The sequence below is a fragment of the Procambarus clarkii genome, chromosome 67 (assembly GCF_040958095.1).
Source record: "Procambarus clarkii isolate CNS0578487 chromosome 67, FALCON_Pclarkii_2.0, whole genome shotgun sequence".
In the NCBI taxonomy this organism is placed as follows: domain Eukaryota; kingdom Metazoa; phylum Arthropoda; class Malacostraca; order Decapoda; family Cambaridae; genus Procambarus; species Procambarus clarkii.
In genome coordinates this window covers 6,325,063-6,337,328 of record NC_091216.1, presented here as the reverse complement: position 1 = coordinate 6,337,328, position 12,266 = coordinate 6,325,063, and the positions used below count along the sequence as shown (strand labels likewise).

Genomic DNA, 12,266 nt, shown 5'->3' with positions numbered 1-12,266 from the left:
AACCTGTCCTCTTAAAAATTACGTCGCTTTTGGCCGTTTGCCAGTTTGGTCGAAAGTGGACGTAATTTGAAAATGAAAATAAATTTGGGATTTTTTCACCAACAGTAAGTTAAGGGTCCTCTGATAGGTGGGCAGGAAATTCTCATAAAGTTTCAATACGTTATGAAAAACGTTAATTGAAAGTTTCCTCTACTAACCTTACCGAGTAAGCCGGACGACTCAAACAGAAAACGGGAAAGTACGTCACTTTTGTGAGTCGATATCATTTCAAATTAAGTCCAAATTTGGCCATAGCGCATACGAGTGAAAAGTTATATTATTTTTAAGAGGACGGGTTGCCCCATCAGCCTCACACTACAATAATAACCCACTTACAAATTTGTCATGAAATCTCTTAATATCTTATTTTTAATAGCTATACCTGAATTTTGACCATTTCATTGCAACAAAACAAAAATAGAGATTCCTGTTGAACGATAGTGACACAGTCCCTCCAGTCTGTTATGCCAGCAACCACCACTGCTTATCTTCGCTGAGGGTCCACATCTATCATATCAACATCAGCCTCAACATCTATCACAACAACATCAGCCTCTACATGTATCACATCAACATCAGCCTTCACATCTATCACATCAACATCAGCCTTCACATCTATCACAACATCAGCCTCTACATCTATCACAACAACATCAGCCTCTACATCTATCACAACAACATCAGCCTCTACATGTATCCCATCAACATCAGCCTCTACATGTATCACATCAACATCAGCCTTCACATCTATCACAACAACATCAGCCTCTACTTCTATCACAACAACATCAGCCTCTACATTTATCACATCAACATCAGCCTTCACATCTATCACAACATCAGCCTCTACATCTATCACAACAACATCAGCCTCTACATCTATCACAACAACATCAGCCTCTACATTTATCACATCAACATCAGCCTCTACATCTATCACAACAACATCACCCTCTACATCTATCACAACAACATCAGCCTCTACATCTATCACATCAACATCAGCCTCTACATCTATCACAACAACATCACCCTCCACATCTATCACAACAACATCACCCTCTACATCTATCACATCAATATCAGCCTCTACATCTATCACATCAATATCAGCCTCTACATCTATCACATCAATATCAGCCTCTACATCTATCACATCAATATCAGCCTCTACATCTATCACATCAATATCAGCCTCTACATCTATCACATCAATATCAGCCTCAACATCTATCACATCAATATCAGCCTCTACATTTATTGACCTCACCCAATAAATGGTCAATTGGGTGAGAAATCTTAACCACTTCATATTCTATAGGAGAAGTATGCACAGCTTAAGTACAACCAGAAGGAGAATAAGGAACCAGTTTCGTTAAAAATACACAACAGTGATTGATTGATTGGTTGACAGTTGAGAGGCGGGACCTAAGAGCCAGGGGCCGGATTCAGGAAGGTACTTACGAAGGTTTTTCCTCTTAGCTAAGAGCGTTTTCCCTCTTAGCGCCTTCGTGGCGGCTACGTTCGTATTCAATTAACTACCCTAAGTGGAAAAACCTTCGTAAGTTCATTCTGGGATTTAAGTGTGGTTTCGACCACTCGTAGCTTTACGTAAACTGGATATAAGTCATTTTTTCTCTACTACATAACACTGGGATCGATTTATGATATTGGAACATGACCAAAACATTATAGCTGGTGAATCTAGTGGAGAGGAATCCTTCGTGTTAGTTATATATGCATTCTCTGCTTGAAACTTGAAGTAAATATGTGTTTGATGATAGTAGAATTAGTTTTATAATAGCAAGATATTATACCAGTAGTTATTAAGTAAATAAACACTGGTGAACATGAAATATGAGAGAAGGTGATGAGCCCTGCCTGATGGGATCATTTACTATCACCAAATGCCCCTGTTCACCTAGTAGTAAGGGTGTACCTTAGCTGTACATACCCATTTCTAATTTATTTAGTTTGGTTTTATTTTGAAATTAAATCTGGGTGTGACATAAAATAAAAATATGCTGCACAAATGATGTTAGGTAAGGAAAAGGGTAAAAATGTCAAAAACTTTATTCATTGAATACTTAAAGCTATAATTATGACTATATAGACTATTAAAAAAGAGAGAGGGAAGTAGGGGTCCAAGACCTCTTCCTGTTATACAATTTGGGTGTGGAACAAGTAATTATCAAAAGAAGGCACCATGCCGGGAAGGCTATGTAGCAGTAAGGCAGTGAGGTGAGGCAGCTACTTATTTGAGAAATGCTTATTTTATTTACCTTATAAGCTGAGCCAACTTATTTTATTTGAGGAATACTCAGCTGATTCCTCTACATTTAGCATGGAACAAGTTTGTGTCCAAGACCTCTTCCTGTTACTCAATTTGGCTGTGTGTAACCAAACTAGAAGTGCTCTACAAATCAAGGGACCCAGAATGTGGAATGACCTCCCGAATCATGTCAAAGGCTGTACCTCTCTCAACCAGTTTAAGAGTTAAACCAAGTACTGCCTAATTAACTCCATGTAACCTAACTTACCTCCTAAATGTCAACCCATGTCTTGCTATTTTTTAAACAACGCTGTTCACCAACATGTGCAATTGCTGATTTATGCTATGTTAACCCCCTTTTTGTATTTTTTATTTCTTCTTTCAACACAATTTATACCTAATCCCGATTACTATTAAGTTTTAGTCTGTGTTTTTTCCCCCACACCTTGCCCGAAATGCTATGAGTATTAGTGGCTTTAGGTATTGTATGTACTAGCTCTGTCTATAAATCCAACATTATGTTTGTAAATCAACTGTATGTACTTTTCCTGAATAAAATGTATTTATTATTTATTTTTTAATCAGTAAGTATTAAAAGAAGGCACCAAGCTGGGAAGGCTATGTAGCACCATTGTGTGTAACAATAAACCAAATTTTTTTAACAAATAATGCACCTGTATGGGAAAACAAATCCTGTCAGCTGTAAAAATATTGATGCAGTTATTTAAATGAAAAATATAATGAAAGAAATATTACTGGTTTATTTTTATCCTATCTTTTTGTACTGTACAGTATATCCAAGGAAGTGAAAAATTGAGACATAATGCACAATTTAATGAATGATTAGCATGGATTAGTAGTTCAAAAGAAATATGACTTGTATTACATATCAACATGAGATCTTAATGATCCATGGTCAACATGATTTAATAAGAATAATACAGTACTGTATTTGTAATAATACAAACTATAATTTAAAATCTTTATTACTTATTTTTTTATTAAGAAGATTAGGTATACACAGCAATGTGCTGCTACCCTATTCTATATGGAATATTACACAGTGTAGATAAAAAACTAGCTATAAGTTTGTCTAATTATCCCATCTCACAAGATGGTTAGACATACTGTACATGGAATCAATTTAGAAAATACCAGCCTCAATACAAAAAACAAATCAACTCTGACTAAACAACTCTAAGCAATTTTCACAAGAGGTAAGCACTGAATCATGGAAACATTATATTATAATTACTCTTACCAGTTTCTACAAAACTCCTCTCAAACAATGTATTTTTAAACATGTTTAGGTATACACAGCAATGTGCTGCTTCCCTATTCTGTCTAAAGGACCACACAGTGTAGATCAAAAACCAGCTACAAGCTCATCCAACATCATCACCTCACAGGATGGCCAGTCATACATGGAATTAGGAGAGAACAAAATACTTAATGCTGATCTATTAGCCTCCACTGACAAAATCTGGGTGCAGCACAAGAATATCTTCCAATATTCCTGAGTGTATGAAGTAATTACAGAGCTCAAAATACCTCATACCATTTGGTATGAAGTCACTGATAACAGGACAATCACAGATATAGTGTTGGAGAGTATGTTCTCTCAAGTAGGACTGAAAACATGTTTTTTTTCCACCAAGAGGGCTATAAACCCATGGAACCACCTACCCGCTGAAGCCGTAAATGCCAAATTCCAGCGAAAAAATATCATTAAGACAATTGGCGGGCCCTTTAACAAGCCGCCGGCTTTCTGTCTTCTTCGAGGTCACTAGACAGTTAGTGGCCCTTGGGTAAATTCAGTAAATATATACAATAATTGTCAGCGAATCTTCCGAGCAACAAGGACAGCTGCACAGTATCTCTTAGAATTACGTAGGTAAACAACAAATGTAACATATTTGTTTACTACAATGTCGGTGCTGGCTGTAGAAGTTGAAAAAACATTGTTTTACTTCGAAATATACTAATTTTATAAGAAAATTCGACGTAAATAGGAGGCAGTAGAGCTCCGATAAGCCAGCGCTAAATCTTCAATATGAAGAATGTTGCTGCTCTCTGATTGGCCACACGAAACACAGTAGTGACCTCTATCGGCACGCAGGTGAACCAACAATTTTCTTCCTAAGTATACCTTATTTAATCGCACCTAAGCATCTTCTTAGGGCGCACTTAGGAACCTTAGTAGCAAACCCACTTACGAAGTAATACACAGAGCTTCCTGAATCTAGGTCCAGAGCTCAACCCCCGCAAGCACAAGTAGGTGAGTACAACCGCACATTTGAATAGTTTGTTTTATGACAACTCCTCAAGCTGAATGTTCACCCTTCACACATTTCTAACAATTTTTTTTAAAGTAAAACACATGCTTCAATATATCACCCACCAAATAAATATTAGTGTTATTCTTGTAACTTAAGGGATGCATCAGGGAAACATTTCGTTCTCTGTACAGATAACATTTTTAAAGTGAAGACTGACTTAGGCTGTCTTCAATATAACATACACACCAAATAAATGTTAGTGTTATTCCTTGTAACATAACGTAACGGATCCAATGGTATTCATTTCATTACATAACGTGTGTGTGTGTAGATTTTTTTTAGTTAAAATCTCAGATGATGAATGAGCCAGTCAGTCTGTCAGTCAGTCAGAAGGGACATGGTATTTATTTCATTTCATAACGTGTGTGTGTGTGTGTGTAGATTTTTTGGTTTAAATCTCAGCCGGAGCATGCGCGCGCGGAGATTGACACAGCCTCTCATCATATTATCTGATTACTAATTGGAGGTGTTGAGCTATCGGTTGATAACACCATTTGGATGTGTATAGACAACTCTTGATAAATGTTGTCTCGCACTCCGCCAAGATTCTTACTGAAGTGTATGAATGAAATGTAAGAGTATAAGGACCTTGTAAATACAAGTCTTTACAAGAGTTGGTCGAAACCACTTTGGGAATATTTTTTCTATCATGTGATTTCTGTGAGAGATAAGAGCTTGGATAAGTCAAATGAGTAATGTTATTTGAACGTGGATTATTATCATATGTAGTGTCTAACGCAGTTTCACAATTAAGTTTGGGTGAAGGGATAAATAAAATGCTTTGTAACCAACTAAAATATATAATTTAAACTAGCTAAAAATTAATTTCTTGTCAAACAGTAATGCAGTTAATAATACGTAACAATGAATTAGTTACTGAAAGAAACAAACAACAACAAAAAACCGAGATATTGAAATGAGACAACTAAACATGTAAAGAAAATTATTTGAACTTGTAATAAACACAAATATGAGAGGTTATACTGACTGGTTATCAATAAGTATTTACATAAAATAGGTTACGATGTAAGATGATATAAAGACTAATACCTCGTGGGAGGGACGTGGTAGTACCACCAAGGGGGTTCTCTCTCACAAGATGTGGGCCGTCTCTCACAAGGCGACTCTCACACAAGATGTGTCACACAAGGTGTCTCTCTCACAAGATGTGTCTCACAAGATGTGTCTCTCTCACAAGATGTGTCTCACAAGATGTGGGCCGTCTCTCACAAGGCGACTCTCACACAAGATGTGTCACACAAGGTGTCTCTTTCACAAGATGTGGGCCGTCTCTCACAAGGCGACTCTCACACAAGATGTGTCTCACAAGATGTGTCTCACAAGATGTCTCTCTCACAAGATGTGTCTCTCACACAAGATGTGTCTCACAAGATGTCTCTCTCACAAGATGTGGGCCGTCTCTCACAAGGCGACTCTCTCACACAAGGAATTAACACACATGTATGTGGAGAACATGTCTCCGAGCTCTTCTCTCTCTCTAAAAAAATGATAACTGTACAAAGAATGAGATGTTCCAGGTTATGATTGCATGGAATAAACACTCTTGTATGTCATACGGTTTGGGATTCTTTTTAAACTAAAAACTAAGATCTACGCATACACATACATATTATGAAATTAAATGAATAGCCCGATCTGTTGTGTATGTGGTGAACACGGGAATCTCTCTATCAACCCATAACTCAACGCATCCAATTAGTGATCAGTTAAGGCGTTGAGAGGCTGTGTCAATCTCCGTGCACGCATGCTCCGTCTGAGATTTTAATTAAAAAAAATTACACACACAGACACACACATGGGGGGCCTGGTAGCCTGGTGGATAGCGAGCACGACTCGTAATTTTGTGGCGCGGGTTCGATTCCCACACCATGCAGAAACAAATGGGCAAAATTTCTTTTATCCTGAATGCCCCTGTTACCTAGCAGTAAATAGGTACCTGGGAGTTAGTCAGCTGTCACGGGCTGCTTCCTGGTGTGTGTGTGTGTGTGTGTGTGTGTGTGTGTGTGTGATGTGGAAAAAAAAGTAGTTAGTAAACAGTTGATTGACAGTTGAGAGGCGGGCCGAAAGAGCAAAGCTCAACCCCCGCAAGCACAACTTGGTGAATACACACACATATTATGAAATTCATTGAATTCCATGGCCCATCTGCGTGACTGACAGACTGACGTGCTCATGCACCATCTGATAGTTTATCTAAATAAAAATCCTACACGCACATACACACAGGTTACGAAACGAAATAAATACCAATGGATCCGTTTCATTATGTAATAAGGAATAACACTCATATTTATTAATGAACAAATCCACAAGGGCCGTGACGAGGGTTCGAACCGACGTCCGATAGAATCCTAGACGCTGCCTGAATAGACTGAGCTACCGCATGGACGTAGATCAGTCGATTAAGGCAGCGCCTGGGATCCTCTCGGACGCAGGTTCGAACCCTCGTAACGGCCCTTGTGGATTTCTTCATGTGATGCATCACGCTATGATGAGTTCTGTGTGTAACTAATATATAGAATTTATTATTAGGAATAATATTTATTTACTAATAATATTGGTAGAATAATAGAGGTGGTATAGTGGTAGTACAGTGGTGGTGGTACAGTGGTAGTACAGTGGTGGTACAGTGGTGGTGATATAGTGGTGGTACAGTGGTGGTGGTATAGTGGTGGTGGTACAGTGGTAGTACAGTGGTAGTACAGTGGTGGTGGTACAGTGGTAGTACAGTGGTAGTACAGTGGTGGTGATATAGTGGTGGTACAGTGGTGGTGGTATAGTGGTAGTACAGTGGTGGTGGTATAGTGGTGGTACAGTGGTGGTGGTACAGTGGTAGTACAGTGGTAGTACAGTGGTGGTGATATAGTGGTGGTACAGTGGTGGTGGTATAGTGGTGGTGGTACAGTGGTGGTGGTATAGTGGTGGTGGTACAGTGGTGGTGGTATAGTGGTGGTGGTACAGTGGTGGTGGTACAGTGGTAGTACAGTGGTAGTACAGTGGTAGTACAGTGGTGGTGATATAGTGGTGGTACAGTGGTAGTACAGTGGTGGTGATATAGTGGTGGTACAGTGGTAGTACAGTGGTGGTGATATAGTGGTGGTACAGTGGTGGTGGTATAGTGGTGGTGGTATAGTGGTAGTACAGTGGTGGTGGTATAGTGGTTGTGGTATAGTGGTGGTGGTATAGTGGTAGTACAGTGGTGGTGGTATAGTGGTAGTACAGTGGTGATGGTATAGTGGTGGTGGTATAGTGGTAGTACAGTGGTGATGGTATAGTGGTGGTGGTATAGTGGTGGTGGTACAGTGGTAGTACAGTGGTAGTACAGTGGTGGTGATATAGTGGTGGTACAGTGGTGGTGGTATAGTGGTAGTACAGTGGTGGTGGTATAGTGGTGGTGGTACAGTGGTAGTACAGTGGTGGTGGTATAGTGGTGGTGGTACAGTGGTAGTACAGTGGTGGTGGTATAGTGGTGGTGGTACAGTGGTAGTACAGTGGTGGTGGTACAGTGGTAGTACAGTGGTAGTACAGTGGTGGTGGTACAGTGGTGGTGATATAGTGGTGGTACAGTGGTGGTGGTATAGTGGTGGTGGTATAGTGGTAGTACAGTGGTGGTGGTATAGTGGTAGTACAGTGGTGGTGGTACAGTGGTAGTACAGTGGTAGTACAGTGGTGGTGATATAGTGGTGGTACAGTGGTGGTGGTATAGTGGTGGTGGTATAGTGGTAGTACAGTGGTGGTGGTATAGTGGTAGTACAGTGGTGGTGGTACAGTGGTAGTACAGTGGTAGTACAGTGGTAGTACAGTGGTAGTACAGTGGTGGTGATATAGTGGTGGTACAGTGGTGGTGGTATAGTGGTAGTACAGTGGTGGTGGTACAGTGGTAGTACAGTGGTGGTGGTACAGTGGTAGTACAGTGGTGGTGGTACAGTGGTAGTACAGTGGTGGTGGTACAGTGGTAGTACAGTGGTGGTGGTACAGTGGTAGTACAGTGGTAGTACAGTGGTAGTACAGTGGTGGTGATATAGTGGTGGTACAGTGGTAGTACAGTGGTGGTGATATAGTGGTGGTACAGTGGTAGTACAGTGGTGGTGATACAGTGGTAGTACAGTGGTGGTGGTACAGTGGTGGTACAGTGGTAGTACAGTGGTGGTGATATAGTGGTAGTACAGTGGTGGTGGTACAGTGGTAGTACAGTGGTAGTACAGTGGTAGTACAGTGGTGGTGATATAGTGGTGGTACAGTGGTGGTGGTACAGTGGTGGTACAGTGGTAGTACAGTGGTGGTGATACAGTGGTAGTACAGTGGTGGTGGTACAGTGGTGGTACAGTGGTAGTACAGTGGTAGTACAGTGGTAGTACAGTGGTGGTGATATAGTGGTGGTACAGTGGTAGTACAGTGGTGGTGATATAGTGGTGGTACAGTGGTAGTACAGTGGTGGTGATATAGTGGTGGTACAGTGGTAGTACAGTGGTGGTGGTATAGTGGTGGTACAGTGGTAGTACAGTGGTGGTGATATAGTGGTGGTACAGTGGTAGTACAGTGGTGGTGGTACAGTGGTAGTACAGTGGTAGTACAGTGGTGGTGGTACAGTGGTAGTACAGTGGTAGTACAGTGGTGGTGGTACAGTGGTAGTACAGTGGTGGTGGTACAGTGGTAGTACAGTGGTAGTACAGTGGTGGTGATATAGTGGTGGTACAGTGGTAGTACAGTGGTGGTGGTACAGTGGTAGTACAGTGGTAGTACAGTGGTGGTGGTACAGTGGTAGTACAGTGGTGGTGGTACAGTGGTAGTACAGTGGTAGTACAGTGGTGGTGGTACAGTGGTAGTACAGTGGTGGTGGTACAGTGGTAGTACAGTGGTGGTGATATAGTGGTGGTACAGTGGTGGTGGTATAGTGGTGGTGGTATAGTGGTAGTACAGTGGTGGTGGTATAGTGGTTGTGGTATAGTGGTGGTGGTATAGTGATAGTACAGTGGTGGTGGTATAGTGGTTGTGGTATAGTGGTGGTGGTATAGTGGTAGTACAGTGGTGGTGATATAGTGGTGGTACAGTGGTACTACAGTGGTGGTGGTATAGTGGTGGTACAGTGGTGGTGGTATAGTGGTGGTACAGTGGTACTACAGTGGTGGTGGTATAGTGGTGGTACAGTGGTGGTGATATAGTGGTGGTACAGTGGTGGTGGTATAGTGGTGGTGGTATAGTGGTAGTACAGTGGTGGTGATATAGTGGTGGTACAGTGGTGGTGATATAGTGGTGGTACAGTGGTGGTGGTATAGTGGTAGTACAGTGGTGGTGGTATAGTGGTGGTGGTATAGTGGTAGTACAGTGGTGGTGGTATAGTGGTGGTACAGTGGTAGTACAGTGGTGGTGGTATAGTGGTAGTACAGTGGTGGTGGTATAGTGGTAGTACAGTGGTGGTGGTATAGTGGTGGTACAGTGGTAGTACAGTGGTGGTGGTATAGTGGTAGTATAGTGGTGGTGGTATAGTGGTGGTGGTATAGTGGTAGTACAGTGGTGGTGGTATAGTGGTGGTGGTATAGTGGTGGTACAGTGGTAGTACAGTGGTGGTGGTATAGTGGTGGTGGTATAGTGGTAGTACAGTGGTGGTGGTATAGTGGTGGTGGTATAGTGGTAGTACAGTGGTGGTGGTATAGTGGTGGTGGTATTGTGGTGGTACAGTGGTAGTACAGTGGTGGTGGTATAGTGGTGGTGGTATTGTGGTGGTACAGTGGTAGTACAGTGGTGGTATAGTGGTAGTACAGTGGTGGTGGTATAGTGGTGGTACAGTGGTAGCACAGTGGTGGAATAGTGGTGGTACAGTGGTGGTGGTATAGTGGTGGTACAGTGGTAGTACAGTGGTGGTATAGTGGTGGTACAGTGGTGGTGGTATAGTGGTGGTACAGTGGTGGTGGTGGTATAGTGGTGGTATAGTTGTGGTAATATAGTGGCTGTGGTATAGTTGTGGTATAGTGGTAGTATAGTGGTGGTATAGTGGTGGTGGTATAGTGGTGGTAGTATAGTCGTGGTGGTATAGTGGTGGTATAGTGGTGGTATAGTGGTGGTGGTATAGTGATGGTTGTATAGTGGTGGTGGTATAGTGGTGGTTGTATAGTGGTGGTGGTATAGTGTTAGTGATATAGTGGTGGTAGTATAGTGGAGGTGGTATAGTGGTGGTATAGCGGTGGTGGTATAGTGGTGATGGTATAGTTGTGGTGGTATAGTGGTGGTTGTATAGTGGTGGTGGTATAGTGGTGGTGGTATAATTGTGGTGGTACAGTGGTGGTTGTATAGTGGTGGTGGTATGGTGGTTGCAGTATAGTGGTGGTGGTATAGTGGTGAGGGTACAGTGGTGGTGGTATAGTGGTGGTTGTATAGTGGTGGTTGTATAGTGGTGGTGGTATAGTGGTGGTTGTATAGTGGTGGTTGTATAGTGGTGGTTGTATAGTGGTGGTGATATAGTGGTGGTACAGTGGTGGTGGTATAGTGGTAGTACAGTGGTAGTACAGTGGTGGTGATATAGTGGTGGTATAGTGGTAATACAGTGGTGGTGGTACAGTGGTAGTACAGTGGTAGTACAGTGGTGGTGATATAGTGGTGGTACAGTGGTGGTGGTATAGTGGTAGTACAGTGGTGGTGGTATAGTGGTGGTGGTACAGTGGTAGTACAGTGGTGGTGGTATAGTGGTGGTGGTACAGTGGTAGTACAGTGGTGGTGGTACAGTGGTAGTACAGTGGTAGTACAGTGGTGGTGGTACAGTGGTGGTGATATAGTGGTGGTACAGTGGTAGTACAGTGGTGGTGGTATAGTGGTGGTACAGTGGTGGTGGTATAGTGGTAGTACAGTGGTGGTGATATAGTGGTGGTACAGTGGTAGTACAGTGGTGGTGGTATAGTGGTGGTACAGTGGTGGTGATATAGTGGTGGTACAGTGGTAGTACAGTGGTGGTGATATAGTGGTGGTACAGTGGTAGTACAGTGGTGGTGATATATTGGTGGTACAGTGGTAGTACAGTGGTGGTGATATAGTGGTGGTACAGTGGTAGTACAGTGGTGGTGGTACAGTGGTAGTACAGTGGTGGTGGTATAGTGGTAGTACAGTGGTGGTACAGTGGTAGTACATTGGTGGTGGTATAGTGGTGGTACAGTGGTAGTACAGTGGTGGTGGTATAGTGGTAGTACAGTGGTAGTACAGTGGTGGTGGTATAGTGGTGGTACAGTGGTAGTACATTGGTGGTGGTATAGTGGTGGTACAGTGGTAGTACAGTGGTGGTGGTATAGTGGTAGTACAGTGGTGGTACAGTGGTAGTACATTGGTGGTGGTATCGTTGTGGTACAGTGGTAGTACAGTGGTGGTGGTATAGTGGTAGTACAGTGGTGGTGATATAGTGGTAGTACAGTGGTGGTGGTATAGTGGTAGTACAGTGGTGGTGGTATAGTGGTGGTGGTATAGTGGTGGTACAGTGGTAGTACAGTGGTGGTGGTATAGTGGTGGTGGTATAGTGGTGGTACAGTGGTAGTACAGTGGTGGTGGTAGAGTGGTAGTACAGTGGTGGTGGTATAGTGGTGGTGGTACAGTGGTAGTACAGTGGTGGTGGT

The 12,266-nt window shown here is 42.3% G+C and overlaps 1 protein-coding gene across 1 annotated transcript; it reads right to left on the bottom strand.

The window, feature by feature from the left end:
- Positions 1-523: 523 nt before the first annotated feature.
- LOC123767794 (probable serine/threonine-protein kinase kinX) lies at positions 524-1,351 on the bottom strand. The gene has a single exon (XM_045757843.2). It carries the CDS (start codon positions 1,349-1,351, stop codon positions 524-526), a length of 828 nt encoding a protein of 275 aa, XP_045613799.2.
- Positions 1,352-12,266: the final 10,915 nt, after the last annotated feature.

Coding starts and splice junctions, on each gene's coding strand:
- LOC123767794 (XM_045757843.2), bottom strand. CDS start 1,351: ATGAAGTGGTTAAGATTTCTCACCCAATTGACCATTTATTGGGTGAGG.